General features: G+C 36.5%; 1 protein-coding gene across 2 annotated transcripts in view; it reads right to left on the bottom strand.

Annotated features, from left to right (window-relative positions):
- Positions 1 to 17,729, bottom strand: part of STAG1 (STAG1 cohesin complex component) — a gene marked incomplete at its 3' end in the record, with an annotated part of 421,944 nt that overhangs the window by 79,047 nt on the left and 325,168 nt on the right. For both annotated transcript variants that reach the window (XM_082655685.1, XM_082655684.1), the window contains exons 13-14: positions 15,871 to 15,978; positions 12,795 to 12,909 (exon numbers count right to left, since the gene is read on the bottom strand). In XM_082655685.1, the coding sequence (XP_082511811.1) occupies positions 12,795 to 12,909; positions 15,871 to 15,978 (223 nt within the window). The remainder of the gene's footprint in view (positions 1 to 12,794; positions 12,910 to 15,870; positions 15,979 to 17,729) is intronic.

The raw sequence follows: 17,729 nt of genomic DNA, 5'->3' as shown, positions 1-17,729 counted from the left end.
CTTAAATATGTCTGTAGAATAGGTATAAAAAAGTTCACAATAATATTTTTGGTGGATTATACCTTCTATACATATCCTCTCTGTCCCTCTTAATGCTTTTGGTCCTCAATTCTGGTTTATCTTATATGATATTGTCCTTTCAGCTTTTTGTAAGCCTTTGTTAACTACATCCAGCATTTATCCAGTTTGTTTACTTCCTGTGTTAAATTTTTGATTAAGGTGTGTTTGTAAACATTTTAATTTCTTTATTTCAACCCTAAATGACAATCTGCTTTTTTAATAAAGCATGTTAGTCTCTTTACATTTATTGAGATTACAGATGTTGGCATCTGCTTCCCTGTGCTTTCCTGATGACATTTTCTTTTTTTTTTAAGCTGTGCTTCCTGCAGAGTTTTATTTTCTAACTTATATTTTCTCCATCACCAAGATCACCAAAAATAATTTTCAGACATCTGCCTTAAGCTTCACAGCCATATTATTTAGGCTTAGTTCTAATTTTTTTCAGATTTATTTGCTCACCAATATTTCTTATATTCCTTATTTTCCTTTTATTGCATGCAGTTTTCATTTTGCTAGAAAACACCCTCAAGTAATACCCTGCATATAGGGTACATAGGTAGTAAACATTTTAATTGCCTTTCCTTTGATTAGTTCCTCTCCTCCATTCTCTCTGTTTTCTTTACAGAGTTTCTACTAGATAATATAATAAACTTTCTTAATCTGTACTCCTTGTCTCTTAATTTCTCTCTCATACTTTTTTTTTTTTTTTTTTTTTTGCGGTACACGGGCCTCTCACTGCTGGGGCCCCTCCCGTCGCAGAGCACAGGCTCCGGACGCGCAGGCTCAGCGGCCATGGCCCACAGGCCTAGCCACTCTGTGGCATGCAGGGCATGCGGGATCCTCCCGGACCGGGGCACAAACCTCTGTCCCCTGCATCGGCAGGTGGACTCCCAACCACTGCACCACCAGGGAAGCCCTCTCTCTCATACTTTTCATTTCTTTCCTCTTTTGCACTACTTCCTGCAAAATTCCCAATCTTTGGTTATGTCTATTCATGTCATTTAATAATCCACCTCTCACCTACATTTTGGAATTCATGTTTTTAATTTCTAAGAAGTCTCTTCCTCTTTCATAATTGCTTCTTCTTATATTTGGGGGCATTAATCAAAAATTTTCATCAGGGGCTTCCCTGGTGGCGCAGTAGTTAAGAATCTGCCTGCCAATGCAGGGGACACGGGTTCAAGCCCTGGTCTAGGAAGATCCCACATGCCACAGAGCAACTAAGCCCACGCACCACAACTACTGAGCCTACGTTCTAGAGCAGCGAGCCACAACTACTTAGTCTGCGTGACACAACTACTCAAGCCTGTGCGCCTAGAGCCTGTGCTCCACAACGAGAAGCCCATGCACCGCAATGAAGAGTAGGCCCTGCTCGCTGCAACTAGAGAAAGCCTGCACGCAGCAACGAACACCCAACTCAGCCAAAAATAGTAAATAAATAAAAGATACCTAAAATTTAAAAAAAAAAATCATCAGTATGTTGGCCTTGCGCTTCTTTTTCATGATATTGATTTTTTTCAAGTTTCAATGTTTCTTGGTTGCCAGTACATATATATTAATGAGTCCAGACTCAAGAATACTGGTAGCTAGAATCCTTTTCTTGAATCTGGTTGCAATGTCCTGGCTTCCTTGGTTGTGTAGGAAAGTGGAAAAAGGGGATCTATAATCAGGTAGGGTTTTCCTCTAATTGTAGGTATGCACTTTGCATTTTGAATGCAGAAGTTCCCTCTCCCTACTGATGGCCATACATATCTGGGGTAGTTATTCACTACTTTGCTTCTCAGACCAGTGTCCACATCCCAAATGCCTGGACCAGCATTTCTGAAAAGAGGAATAAGCTCCTCTAAAGGGCAGACACTTAATTACTACTGACAGCTTACTCCTTTCACCAGCCTCTGTTGCTCTGATCTTTAATGTATTTCAGATTTCTACCAGAAAATCTCGAAAAAATTTTCCCTCTTTTCGTCTCCTGTGGGGGTATGGGTTACTTAACTGGAATTCACAGTCATTTACTTTACAGTTTCCACAAATTCTTCACTGTCCTGGTCAACTGGTGATATCTCATTCATTTTGACTTTTTTATCATGAGGTTTTCAGTTGTATGAGTTGCTGGCACAATTCAAGGCTTTAAGTTGTATAATTTCACTAGCATTGGCATTTTTAAGAATGACTTTTCTATGCCTTAAATCAAGGCATATTAAAATTTAACTCAAGAATGTTTTCATTGTTCTAGAAATTTTTTTTGTTTATATTCTCAATATAGATGCTAACTTCTTTGAGCATTACCTCTTCCTGACTGTAAGGCGGTGGCTTAATAGAATGCTTTCTGTTAACACTAATAACCACTTGCTTCAAACTCAATGTGTATACCAGCAGGACATGATAATGTGTTGGCCTATTTTCTGATTAAGAGTTTCAAATTCATCAGTATGAGTGACAACAATCAGTATAACACGCTCTGTCAGGAACTGGCTTGATATAATATTTATGAGACAGTCTTCCTGTCTTGGGGCATGTGTGATGGCCACATAACTTGCTACTCTCAAATCTCTACAAGAAAAGATCAATGTCTGAGAAAAAAAATTTTTAACGTGGCCAATAGGGAAAAAGGTTACAATCGCCTTTCAGACATTTCATACCAAGGACCTTCTATTGGTAGCAAAAGGTGAAGCTATAAGAAGGAAGGCCTTGAAGCATTCTTGATGGTTATAAAAAAAAAACCTGGGATTCAAAAGGATCTGGAGGGCTTCCTTGGTGGCACAGTGGCTAAGAATCCACCTGCCAAGCTCTTTGGTGGGGCTAATGGTGGACCTTGGGAGGGCTCACGCCAAAGAGTACTTCTCAGAATTTCTGCTGCCGGTTCTTTGTCCACATGGTGAGCCACAGCTGCCCCCTGCCTCTGCAGGAGATGTTCCAACACTAGCCACCCAGTTTCCAGATATATGCAGATCAATGGACTGACTCAGCCTGACCTCCTGGCACATCCCCCTGGGGGTCTGTGCCATTGGTCAGCACTTTGCTCTGAAGGAGGTGGGCTCACCATCAGTCTAGGTGTGTGTAGTGGAAATCAGGACAACCATCCTGCCACAGGTACATGTACCTGCCACAGGTACATGCCAGGTACATGTGGCTGACAGGGCCTTGGTGCTCCGGCCGGGTGTCAGGCCTGAGTCTCTGAGGTGGGAGAGCCAAGTTCAGGACACTGGACCACCAGAGACCTCCCGGCCCCTTGTAATATCAATCGGCAAGAGCTCTCCAAGAGATTTCCGTCTCAATGTGAAGACCCAACTCCACTCAAGGACCAGCAAGCTCCAGTGCTGGACACCCCATGCCAAACAACTAGCAAGAAAGGAACACAACACCATCCATTAGCAGAGAAGCTGCCTAAAGTCATAATAAGTTCAGATACCCAAAAACACACCAAGGGACGTGGTCTTGCCCACCAGAAAGACAAGATCCAGCCTCATCCACTAGAACACAGGCACTACTCCCCTCCACCAGGAAACCTACACAACCCACTGAACCAACCTTACCCACTGGGGGCAGACACCAAAAACAACAGGAATTATCAACATGCAGCCTGTGAAAAGGAGACCCCAAACACAGTAAGTTAAGTAAAATGAGAAAGAAATACGCAGCAGATGAAGGAGCAAAGTAAAAACCAACCAGTCCAAAAAAATGAAGAGGAAACAGGCAGCCTACCTGAAAAAGAATTCAGAGTAATGATAGTAAAGATTATCCAAAATCTTGGAAATAGAATGGAGAAAATACAAGAAACGTTTAACAAGGACCTAGAAGAACTAAAGAGCAAACAAACAATGATGAGTAACAAAATAAATGAAATTAAAAATTCTCAGGAAGGAATCAACAGCAGAATAACTGAGGCAGAAGAACGGATAAGTGACCTGGAAGATAAAATAGTGGAAATAACTAATGCAGAGCAGAATAAAGAAAAAAGAATGAAAAGAATTGAGGACAGTCTCAGAGACCTTTGGGACAACATTAAACGCACCAATATTCGAATTACATGGGTCCCAGAAGAAGAAGAGAAAAACAAAAGGACTGAGAAAATATTTGAAGAGATTATACTGGAAAAATTCCCTAAGATGGGAATGGAAATAGTTAATCAAGTCCAGGAAGCACAGAGAGTCCCATACAGGATAAATTTAAGGAGGAACACGCCAAGACACATATATATCAAACTGTCAAAAATTAAATACAAAGAAAAAATATTAAAAGCAGCAAGGGAAAAGCAACACATAACATACAAGGGAATCCCCATAAGGTTAACAGCTGATCTTTCAGCAGAAACTCTGCAAGCCAGAAGGGAGTGGGAGGACATATTTAAAATGATGAAAGGGAAAAACCTACAACTGAGATTATTCTACCCAGCAAGGATCTCATTCACATTCGACTGAGAAATTAACACCTTTACAGACAAGCAAACGTTATGAGAATTCAGAACCACAAAACCAGCTTTACAACAAATGCTAAAGGAACTTCTCTAGGCAGGAAACACAAGAGAGGGAAAAGACCTACAATAACAACCCAAAATAATTTAAAAAATGGTAATAGGAACACACATATCAATAATGACCTTAAATGTAAATGGATTAAACGCTCCCATCAAAAGACACAGACTGGGGCTTCCCTGGTGGCGCAGTGGTTGAGAGTCCGCCTGCCGAGGCAGGGGACACGGGTTCGTGCCCTGGTCCGGGAGGATCCCACATGCCGCGGAGCGGCTGGGCCTGAGAGCCATGGCTGCTGAGTCTGTGCATTTGGAGCCTGTGCTCCACAACAGGAGGGGCCACAACAGTGAGAGGCCAGTGTACCGCAAAAAAAAAAAAAAAAAAGGACACAGACTGGCTGAATGGATATAAAAACAAGACCGGTATATATGCTGTCTACAAGAGACCCACTTCAGACCTAGGGACACATACAAACTAAAAGTGAGGGCATGGAAAAAGATATTCCATGCAAATGGAAATCAAAAGAAAGCTGGAGTAGCAATTCTCATATGAGACAAAATAAGACTTTAAAATAAAGACTATTACAAGAGACAAAGGACAGTACATAATGATCAAGGGATCAATCCAAGATAAAGATATAACAATTATAAATATTTATGCACCCAACATAGGAGTACTTCAATACATAAGGCAAATGCTAACAGCCATAAAAGGGGAAATCGACAGTAACACAATAATAATAGGGGAGTTTAACACCCCACTTTCACCAATGGACAGATCACCCAAAATGAAAATAAATAAGGAAATACAAGCTATAAATAACACATTAAACAAGATGGATTTGTTATTTACAGTACATTCCATCCAAAAACAACCTAATACACTTTCTTCTCAAGTGCTCATGGAACATTCTCCAGGATATACCATATTTGGGATCACAAATCAAGCCTTGGTAAATTTAAGAAAATTGAAATCGTATCAAGTATCTTTGCCAACCGCTTTGCTATGAGACCAGATATCAATTACAGGAAAAAAACAGTAAAAAGTACAAACACAAGAAGGCTAAACAATATGCTACTAAATAACCAAGAGATCACTGAAGAAATCAAAGAGGAAATCAAAATACACCTATAAACAAATGCAGCAAAAGCAGTATAAAAGGAGGTTTATAGCAATACAATCTCACCTCAGGAAACAAGAAGAATCTCAAGTAAACAACCTAACTTTAAACCTAAAACAATTAGAGAAAGAAGAACAAAAAAACCCCCAAAGTTTGCAGAAGGAAAGAAATAAAGATCACATCAGAAATAAATGAAAAAGAAATGAAGGAAACAATAGCAAAGATAAATAAAACTAAAAGCTGGTTCTTTGAGAAGGTAAACAAAATAGATAAACCATTAGCCAGACTCATCAAGAAAAAATTGGAGAAGACCTAAATCCACAGAATTAGAAATGTAAAAGGAGAAGTAACAAACGACACTGCAGAAGTACACAGGTTCATGAGAGATTACTACAAGCAACTATATGCCAATACAATGGACAACCTGGAAGAAATGGACAAATTCTTAGAAAAGTACAACCTTCTGAGACTGAACCAGGAAGAAATAGAAAATATAAACAGACCAATCACAAGCACTGAAATTGAAACTCTGATTAAAAATATTCCAACAAACGAAAGCCCAGGACCAGATGGCTTCACAGGCGAATTCTATCAAACATTTAGAGAAGAGCTAACACCTATCCTTCTCAAACTCTTCCAAAATATAGCAGAGGGAGGAACACTCCCAAACTTATTCTATGAAGCCACCGTCACCCTGATACCAAAACCAGACAAAGATGGCACAAAAAAAGAAAACTACAGACCAATATCACTGATGAACATAGATGCAAAAAGCCTCAACAAAATACTAGTAAACATATTCCAACAGCACATTAAAAGGATCATACACCATGATCAAGTGGGGTTTATTCCAGGAATGCAAGGATTCTTCAATATAGGCAAATCAATCAATGTGATACACCGTATTAACAAAGTGAAGGATAAAAACCATATGATAATCTCAATAGATGCAGAAAAAGCTTTCGATAAAATTCAACAGCCATTTATGATAAAAACTCTCTAGAAAGTAGGCAGAGAGGGAACTTATCTCCACATAATAAAGGCCATATATGACAAACCCACAGCCAACATTGTTCTCAATGGTGAAAAACTGAAACCATTTCCACTAAGATCGGGAACAAGACAAGGCTGCACACTCTCACCACTATTATTCAACATAGTTTTGGAAGTTTTAACCACAGCAATCAGAGAAGAAAAAGATATAAAAGGAACCCAAATCAGAAAAGAAAAGTAAAACTGTCACTGTTTGCAGATAACATGATACTACACATAGAGAATCCTAAAGATGCTACCAGAAAACTACTAGAGCTAATCAATGAATTTGGTAAAGTAGCGGGATACAAAATTAATGCACAGAAGTCTCTTCCATTCCTATACAATAATGATGAAAAATCTGAAAGAGAAATTAAGGAACTGCTCAAAAAGAATAAAATACTTAGGAATAAACCTAGCTAAGGAGACAAAAGACCTGTTTGTAGAAAACTGTAAGACACTGATGGAAGAAATTAAAGATGATACAAATAGATGGAGAGATACAGCATGGTCTTGGATTGGAAGAATCAACACGGTGCAAATGACTATACTACCGAAAGCAATCTACAGATTCAATGCAATTCCTAATCAAACTATCAATGGCATTTTTCAACAGGACTGGATAAAAAATTTCACAATTTATATGGAAACACAAAAGACCCCAAATAGCCAAAGCAATCTTCAGAAAGAAAAATGGAGCTAGAGGAATCAGCCTCCCTGACTTCAGACTATACTACAAAGCTACAGTAATCAAGACAGTATGGTATTGGCACAAAAACAGAAATATAGATCAATGGAACAGAATAGAAAGCCCAGAGATAAACCCATGCACATATGGTCATCTTCTCTTTGATAAAGGAGGCAACAATATACAATGGAGAAAAGACAGCCTGTTCAATAAGTGGTGCTGGGAAACTGGACAGCTACATGTAAAAGAATGAAATTAGAATACTCCCTAACACCATACACAAAAATAAACTCAAAATGGATTAAAGACCTAAATGTAAGTCGAGAAACTATAAAACTCTTAGAGGAAAACATAGGCAGAACACTCTATGACATAAATCACAGCAAGATCCTTTTTGACCCACCTCCTAGAAAAATGGAAATAAAAACAAAAATAAGCAAATGGCACCTAATGAAACTTCAAAGCTTTTGCACAGAAAAGGAAACCATAAACAAGAGCAAAAGACAACCCTCAGAATGGGAGAAAATATTTGCAAATGAAGCAACTGACAAAGGATTAATCTCCAAAATTTACAAGCAGCTCATGCAGCTCAATAACAAAAAAACAAACAACCCAATCCAAAAATGGGCAGAAGACCTAAATAGACATTTCTCTAAAGAAGATATACAGACTGCCAACAAACACATGAAAGAATGCTCAACATCATTAATCATTAGAGAAATGAAAATCAAAACTACAGTGAGATATCATCTCACACCAGTCAGAATGGCCATCATCAAAAAATCTAGAAACAATAAATGCTGGAGAGGGTGTGGAGAAAAGGGAACACTCTTGCACTGCTGGTGGGAATGTGAATTGGTACAGCCACTATGGAGAACAGTATGGAGGTTCCTTAAAAAACTACAAATAGAACTACCATATGACCCAGCAATTCCACTACTGGGCATATACCCTGAGAAAACCATAACTTGAAAAGAGTCATGTACCACATTGTTCACTGCAGCACTATTTACCATAGCCAGGACATGGAAGCAACCTAAGTGTCCATTGACAGATGAATGTATAAAGAAGATGTTGCCCATATATACAATCAAATATTACTCAGCCATAAAAAGGAAATGAAATTGCGTTATTTGTAGTGAGGTGGATGGACTCAGAGTTTGTCATACAGAGTAAAATAAGTCAGAAAGAGAAAAACAAATATCATATGCTAACACACACACACACACACACACACACACACACACACACACATATATGGAATTAAAAAAAAAAAGGGTCTGAAGAACCTAGGGGCAGGACAGGAATAAAGACGGAGACGCAGAGAATGGACTTGAGGACACGGGGTGGGGAAACAGTAAGCTGGGACGAAGTGAGAGAGTGGCATGGACATATATACAATACCAAATGTAAAACAGATAGTTAGTGGGAAGCAGCTGCATAGCACAGGGAGATCAGCTCCATGCTTTGTGACCACCTAGAGGTGTGTGATAGGGAAGGTGGGAGGGAGATGCAAGAGGGAGGGGATATGGGGATATATGTATATTTATAGCTGATTCACTTTGTTATACAGCAGAAACGAACACAACATTGTAAAGCAATTATACCCCAATAAAGATGCTAAAAAAAAAAAGAATCCGCCTTCCCATGCAGGCGACACGGGTTCGAGACCTGGTTTGGGAAGCTCCCACATGCCACGGCGCAACTAAGCCCGTGCGCCACAACTACTGAAGACCTTGTGCCTGGAGCCCGTGCTCCGCGACAAGAGAAGCCCCTGCTCAATGCAACTAGAGAAAGCCTGCGGCAGCAACGAAGACACAATGCAGCCATAAAGAAACAAATAAATAAAATAAATTTATTTTAAAAAAAAAGGATCTGGAACCCTAACAACAACACGAAAGTTTACTTTCTAAACGCAGTTTTTCGTAACATAATTTCATAAAAGCAGCATGAAAATCAAGCATTTGCAAGCATTCTTTGTACTCCTTGGGAATTGATGAACAAAAAAGGTAGCTCATTAATGGAGAAAGAGTCATTGTACAGCAAATAGATAATCAGAATTATATTAAAATTTATGTATAAATTATATAACATAAATTAAAATTATATTTATTGTCTAGGTGAACTTTACCTTGCTATATCTAAGTATAATTTATTTTATAGGGTGTCCTCTAATCCCGTATATAACAAACTAATCTCATTTTCCTGACTTTATTTACAATTTTCTGGGTGTGTTACCATTTATCTCTAATTGGCTTCAAGGTTGCTCATAAATATTTTACCTCATGTTTTTTCTGCCCTGCTCACTTCTCTGTCGAATAGTTAAATACACTAAAGGAGTTCACTGTATAATGGAATCTTATATTTATTCCTTTTATGGAAAATCATTTACAGTGCAAATAACCATTCCAAATTATTAAGCCTAAAATTTCTAAATACTGTTATATTGGCTTTTATTCTCTGCAGAAGCAGAGCCAGTTATTGGTGAAGCTTGAAGAACATATTAAAAAAGAACCCCCAAAAGTTAATACTCTGGGGAGATTTCCTGGTTATATCAATAATATGTCTGTTAACTTTCTGTCTTAAATTACTGTCATAATGCACCTCATCATTTCATATGCCTAAAAGGACAGTTACCATACTTCTAGATTGTCCAGAAATGTTCTGGGTTATGATTAGTGCTTTGGAATAATTATCAATAGCATCCTTGTCACTCTGAAAAGCATCACAGTTTGTACAGGAAATATTATGGTCACACTGCATATAGGGAAATATGGACTCATCACATGCAAGTACCATTTATCCTACTATATGGCATGTATCTCAAATACACAAGGTATTTTTTCACTTGAAACCAATGACTACTAAAAAGGAAAGAAAAACTAGTTTAGGCAGATCTCTTAATCTCCATCATTTCACCTATAATTCCCATATAAAAGAGGACTACTACTCCATGGACTACAAACTTCTCTCAATTCAACATTTTAGAATTCTATTACTAAAATGTTACTATTTAACATCCTAGTAAAACAAAGGAATAGGAATGATTTTCAATTCAGTTAATTCTAGTTAACTGATCAGTAATCATCTATAAGCTGGACTTATTTTACTTTATGATTTCTAAGGTCTCTTTCTATTCAACTTTTTATGAGTCTAAAATATTACTGAAACACACATTAGAGTAAAACAAGAGGAATTCAGAATAAGACAATCAGAATCCCACCGTATTGTAAGAATATGACTTTAATAAGCATTCAGCTCCAGGTGTACACAAGAAACCCTTAAGTATGATTTGCAGTTGTTTTTGCAGCTGACAAGAATGCCACAGAGGAGAACTGGGAAATATATTTTAATGTTCTTGTAACACTTTAGTAAACAGCAGCAAACACACGAAACAGCAGTACCATTTGAAATATAGAGCAGTAATACACATCACAAATTATTGCTTTATATAGAAGATGAAACTGTGTAAAACTAACTACTTATGGATTTTAATATATCAAAAAGTAAAGTCCTTGGGCTTTCAGAGATCTAAAACATTTTCTTTCAATTAATAATCAAGTTAAAATAGCCTGATCATCATATTCCCTAAACTTTTCAGCAGTTTAAATAGTATATATGTGTCTCATCCCTATCAAATTTTGAAATTACTGTTGCTATTAAAGTCAAAGTTTTAAATATGACTTGATTGTTGCAAAATACTTTTAATCCCATTTCTTTAAAGCCTAAAGGGCTAAAGATTTAATTTGAATCGTCTACCACAAGTGTGATATTTATTAAGTACTTAGTGTTTTACCTTAAACATTCACAAACATCTGTATTTTACTCCATAATATATCCACACTTGCTTTGTTAAGAAAATAATGCTTTAAACCCTTACTATGGAAAGTGTGGTCCCTGGACTTCTGGTCCAGAAGCATAAACATCACCTAGGAGCTTGTTAGAAAGGTAGCATCTCAGACCCCAACCCAGAGCTACTGAATCAGAACTGGCATTTTAACAAGATCCCACGTAATTTGTATACACATTTAGAACAGTGTTCTTAAATTCTTAAACACGTCCTTTACTCAAACGCAACTCTCCAACTGGTTTTGTTTCTGACTTTATTCTTTCTCTATCTGTTCCCAACTCACTTAAAAGATACCGGGAATTCCTTCACCACTTTACCACTTTTCTGGCTTTGCTTTGCCCGAACGCCACTCTTTCCACTGAGTAAGTTCTTACATCTCTCTCTGATTTTAATTTTCTTATAGACTGCCTGTTTGTCTCTCTATTCCTCATTCCTACAGGGTTTCTCAAGCACTTTCAAACTTGAGCATACAGTCTCAAGTTTTTCTTCTTCCTGGACATGCCAATACAAACCAAAAATACTCTTTCCCCAAGTAAAGTTCAGGGTCCTAGATTTCCAGATTTTCGCCAACTTTTTTGCAACTCTGTTCCCACTCACTTATAAGCCAACAAGTTTGTTCATTCAGGGGGTCTTTAGGTTTAGTTTGCCATTCCCCCAATGTCATACCAGCAGTAGGAAATACAGTTCTAATATCAAAGAACATTTAAGTGGGCAAAACAAAGTTCACTTGCGCAAACAGACTTAGATAGATAATATGTTATGGATGTTAACTGTTTAATTGATAAACTGACATGGAAATGTCACATGGAATTACTACTATGGATTTGTACAACTACTAATTTACATCTAAATTCATATTTTTCTTTCTCCTTAAATAACATAATTTTCAAACAAGATAAAACTAATGGTTTTAATAGCTTGACAATGTTCATGAACTGTTTAAATAATATAATGTGGTTTTTTTTTTTTTGGCCATGCCACACAGCTTGCAGGATCTTAGTTCCCTGACCAGGGATTGAACCTGGGCCTTCGGCAGTGAAACCACGGAGTCCTAACCACAGAACTGCCAGGGAATTCCCTAAATAATATAATTTAAAAGGCATGGGCAAAAATTCAAGAAAAAAAAAGCAACAATAAAAAGTATGTAGTATTACAATGCAACACTATAAAACTTTAAAAATTGCTAGCCTATATTCAGTGTTAATCCACACCTGCATACATATTCCCACAAAAGGTAGAGTACTGATTCCATAATCATAAAATCAAATCCATGGAGGCAGGGAATTCCCTGGTGGTCCCAGTGGTTAGGATGCAGGCTTTCACTGCCGTGGACCCTGGTTCAATCCCTGGTTGGGGAACTAAGGTCCCACAAGTCACGTGGCACAGCCAAAAAAAAACCAGAAAAAAAAAAAACAAACAAAGAAAATATCCATGGAGTCAGATTTGTAAGAAACAGGCTTGTCTTCATTTGATTAAAAAATATCGTTAATTACAATGAATTAAACAACAATTTTATTTAAAATGTAATCTAATGTTAAAACAAAAACAAAATAAAGAATTATGTTAAAAATTTACCTCACTTTCAAGAAAGAAAAGAACCAGCATCCTAATAAGGTTCCCATTTGGACTGTTCCTCCCCCTCCTCTTTGCTAATGCTTCTTCTGCTTGTGGGTCATGTCTGCTAAATAGCCTGGAAATAAGTAACAAAACAAGAACTTTACAAATTTACATGGATATGAATTTTAGTCTTTTCCTTCAATGTATAAATTATTTCAGTGTTAAAAGAAGAAAACAGTATTAGAGATCAGGTTACTGATTTGTTTCAACACAAGTAGGTAACTGATGTTTTTATAGGTCAAAAAGTGGTTAGATCTAAACAATTTCATACAGTTCAACTATACATAAAGTGTAAAAGAAAGCTTTTTTTACTGATGACTAATCAATGTTCAAATCTTTATGAAAAACATAAACTTTTTATTCTCTATGATAGATACTAAAGTATGTAATTTTAAATAGAGTTCTATTTTCTTAAATATCCATTTTACAGTCATGTAATTATAGAATTTAACCAAAGGCTCCAGCAATAATGGTAAAAATTCAGACTTTTAATCATGATTTATTTCTTCCACTATCTTCTGTTTACTAACCTATTACCTAGAAACAGTATTCAACAACCCAACAGTATTGAGTAAAATGAAAGAAACATTAAATTTATAAAAATACTACTTAGTGGCAAAACTTCTAGAATATGGCAAAGAAATGACTTGAAAATTTTAATTTGCTAAGAAGACTTATTCTAACAAAACTTAAGGACTACTCAAGGTGCCTTACTCCCAGGTATTGCTCCAGGTAAAAGGGATATAATACTGAACAAAGAAAAAATCCCTATTCTCATTGAGCTCTCACTCTAGTGGTTGGAGATAAACAGTAGATCAATATATACCACCTCAGGTGTTACAAGGAAATACAACCATCTAGGAATAGGAATATAGAGTGCTAGATTAGACATGGAAGTCATAGTAGGCCTCTCAGATGAGAGGCTAAATAATTGAATAAAATAAGAAAAACTTCATGTGACATAAAATATAAACCAATTTCAAGCAGAAAATGAGTATTGAGAAACTATTTTTGGAGGGAAGGGGAAAGTATATGGCAGGGGTATAGAAGACTAGAGTATTATCTTGAAGCTATATCTGCACAGCTATCAGACTGGTTTAAGAGAAAGCTTATTTGGGTGGCTTTCAGAGGTGGGGGGCAAATGGAAAATATGAGGGTCCTTTACACTAAAACGTACAAATTTAAATAACTGCATTCACTGTATATAAGGCACTGAGTAATTAGCTTAATTTTTCTAATATTAAAATGTAGAATTTTCAATGACATTAAAACATTCATTTCAGATACATTTTACCGTTTTTTGGATGCTTGGTATAGCTTAATACACTAGACTAAAAAACAGACTAAGTCTATGTGCATGCACACATTTTTTTTTTTTTAAACTTTATCGTGGAATTCTGGGGCTAGTCTACAGTTTACTTGTTAAGATTTTAACAGATCACAATATTAAATGGTGGGAAAATGCTGAAAGAGATCATTAAGAATCAAAAGTTCTCAAACTGAATATTTTCAGGGCAGGGGCATAAAACAAGCTTATGAAGTGAAGCTTTCATTTGCATAGGAGTTGACTTCCTTTGCACAAAGAAATAAAAAATAATGGCAGCTTACATTTGTCAATTTTTACGTAAAATATTATAATTTAAAATTCTTTAGCAAGTGTTTCAAACTTACAAAAACACAATACAAATAAAATTAAATATATCCAAAGGTTCTTTCTGATTACAGTGCTGCCAGTTTATGGCCTCTATTCTGTAGCTGACCAGCCTTTTTAGTCTATCTTTTCTTTGAAACTATAGAAGCAATAATTCTTTCTAAAAAAACACAAAGCTTTTTGAAAAGTTAAGTAGAGAACAGATTAGAATTTATTACTAGAATACAATAAAAAAGGAAGGGAAGTGAAGACTACAGTATACCCTTGATATTTGTGATAGACAACACCTCAAGATAAATATGGAAATAGCATTATTCTTTATTAGCCAATGATGTCAGAGTCACTGTCAAAGTCAATATCTTATTTTAAAAGTCATGCCTAAAAATTCTGACTTTCTTCCTCACTTTCATTACCAGCATGCCCTACTAGCCAGCTTCCTTCTTAAAGATTTTTCACATAGAAACAACTTTTTCTCACTTTGAGAGGTACCACTAAGTAAAGAGCAGTTTGTGGCTGCAGCACTGAGCTGCTGATGCTGGATGGAGGGCCAGGCCTGCTCATTATCAAAGTTAATCATCCATGTACAACAGTTGCCCAGTGCATGATTTACATCTGTGCTTAGCATAATTACAAATCACAACATGTAATGGACTTCTGGGTTCACCTGTCAAAGTCACTAAGTTAAATCTATGAACAAAAACAAAAACAAAGCAAAACATCCCCTTGCCCAAGAATATGTTTACATTTTAAGAATGAATTAATCTACTAATAAATTATGTAACATATACAGTAGACCATGATCAAAAATATATTTCATAAGAATGTTTAATTATATTCATAAACTCTCACTAGCACTATGCTTTGTCAAAAAAATAGATGAGATTTTGCTTTTAAACTGTAACTGCATATATAATTTTTAGCATCATTATGGATTACTGATTAAAATAATCCTCATCTTGACAGAATGGAGAAAAATGAAAATTTGGGAGGCGTTTTGAGGATATTTAAATTACCAATGTTGAGAAGATGAGAACTCAGAATTTTAAAAGGGAAAAAAATTTGGTGAAATAAAATATCCGTTACTTAGGGGAGTCTTTATAAACTTCAAGCACTTCTCCTTTCTCCACTCACACGCCTAAGCTGACTAGCTGAGAACCATCCTTTTAGATTTCAGGCCAAAGGAATATATCACAAGGGACATCATTCTCAGGGATGTGATTCATGATGTGCACGTAGGTGTGAGAATATTATAACCCCCAGAACTTGGGGCAATGGCCACTTCTAGCACTGTTTTCAGTCACTATTACTTTCTTTCATTAACTGTAAAACAACGACAAAACAACATATGAAAGTGGAACCTGGTTTCAAAGAGAATTAACTCACTTTTTGTGAAGGAATTCTCCAGCTGCCACAGCAACAGGACGATGTGCTGAGTATACCAAGTGGTAAACATTTTCACAGTCTTCATTGGAAAGAGCTTCTTCACTTCCACTGAAAAATTCAGAAAGTAACACTGAGCCAAAAATAGTTACTGTCAGTTCTACCTTGATTAACATTTTGTAAGGTTCTTTATAAAAGCTCAAGCATGCTGACTTTATTTTCGTCTCTTTTTAGTCTGACTTTGAAAATAATATTTCTCTTTAACTATAAAAGACACTTAATTGTTATATAAAATTCAGAAAATACAGATAACACAAGAAAATAAAATGTCCACATTTCTTCCCATACACACCTATGGACAATGAGTATTAGTACCTTGGGATATATATTAGCCCAGTTTAGCTCAGTTTCTTGAAATGTGCATAAGATTTTTGTTAATAGGCACTGGTCATATATTTGCCCCTGTTTTACAGAGTTAAATTATTATTGTACTATGTAACTCTTTCCAGAACTGTCTATTTTAAATTATAGTTTATCACAATATTTACAATACTATTTAGTCTTCTTTCTATGTAAAATGGATTCACTAGTCATAACCACTCCTCTATTAACACAAATTTCCCACCTTTCTATTCATGCATTCTTAAAGTTTGAAACTTTTCTTGGTTTGCTGGAATGTATCTTTAAGTATTTTTTTCCCAAAGAGGGAACATCTATTTCCTGATTATTAACATGATTAAAAATGTCTGACAGGGTTATAGATTAATGACTAGATGACTACAGAATTCTTGGGCTATACAGGTTCTTGACAAGATGTAGGGGTATAAATTCATTCTCTGGAGATGCCTAGAGGTTAGGAGGAGATCGAGGGATCTGACAAATATAAATTAGAATGACCTTTGCAGCAGAATAAGGTAGCTGCATCATAGTATAAGGGAGAAACTTTAGTTCTGAAAGAAAAAGAGCTGAATATCAAGGATGGGAGACAGACAGAAGCATTTTTTAAAGTACACTTTTTCCCCCCTCTCAACAAGGCCTAAGTTTTAACCTCTTCACTTAATTACATGTATATCATCAACTCAATTAGCTAATACCCTCAGGATAAAGTTAAACTCATAGGAAAAAAAATTTAACAAGATATCTCAGTAATCTAAGCTCATAAGTGAAAGGAAAGTAATCTATACCAAAAGAAGAATTAACAGATGCAGAGAAAAAGAATTTAAAGATGGTATAACAGGATGTTAAAGGTGACTTAACTTGTTGTTTTGGGGAAGTTCTGGTAGAGAGTCCACAAGCCAAGAAAAATAAGGCCAGATCATTTCATGCAATGCTATAAGAGACTGGAGAGTTAGTTTTGGGAACCTTAGCTCATTTCTCACCAAAATAATATATAAGTAGACATTAGGAGATTGAGCAATATAATGAGTAGAAATCCATACTTCTTCCATGTTTCCTTTAGGCCAGATATGGAATACTTAAAGGGAGCCAGCCTGGATAGTTTTAAAAGACATTTTGCCCAACAAGACCACCTAAAGGGCAAGCAACTCAAACAGAGGAAACCTGAAAGTCAGGCGCTGAGTCACACAGTAAATAGCCAGAGGAGGCACTGTCCACTCTGGGGAACTTCCCATTGTCATAAATACCTAGAGTGGGGATGAGACAGGAGGGAAAGGGACAGGACACAAAATGCTAGATAATGAAGAAGGGGAGCAGCTGTTGGGATGCTAAGATAGGCTAGAACCAGCTCAAACCAAGGTGGCTTTGAGAACAGTTGGGTCACTGACCTTTAGCTAATTATACCTTCACTGAAATACTAAAAATCACTCCCTCTTACACCATGACAGTTCCGAGGAGGACCATAA

This window comes from Grampus griseus (genome assembly GCF_964374135.1).
Source record: "Grampus griseus genome assembly, chromosome: 5".
In the NCBI taxonomy this organism is placed as follows: Eukaryota; Metazoa; Chordata; class Mammalia; order Artiodactyla; family Delphinidae; genus Grampus; species Grampus griseus.
This window is presented reverse-complemented; position numbering and strand designations above follow the sequence as displayed.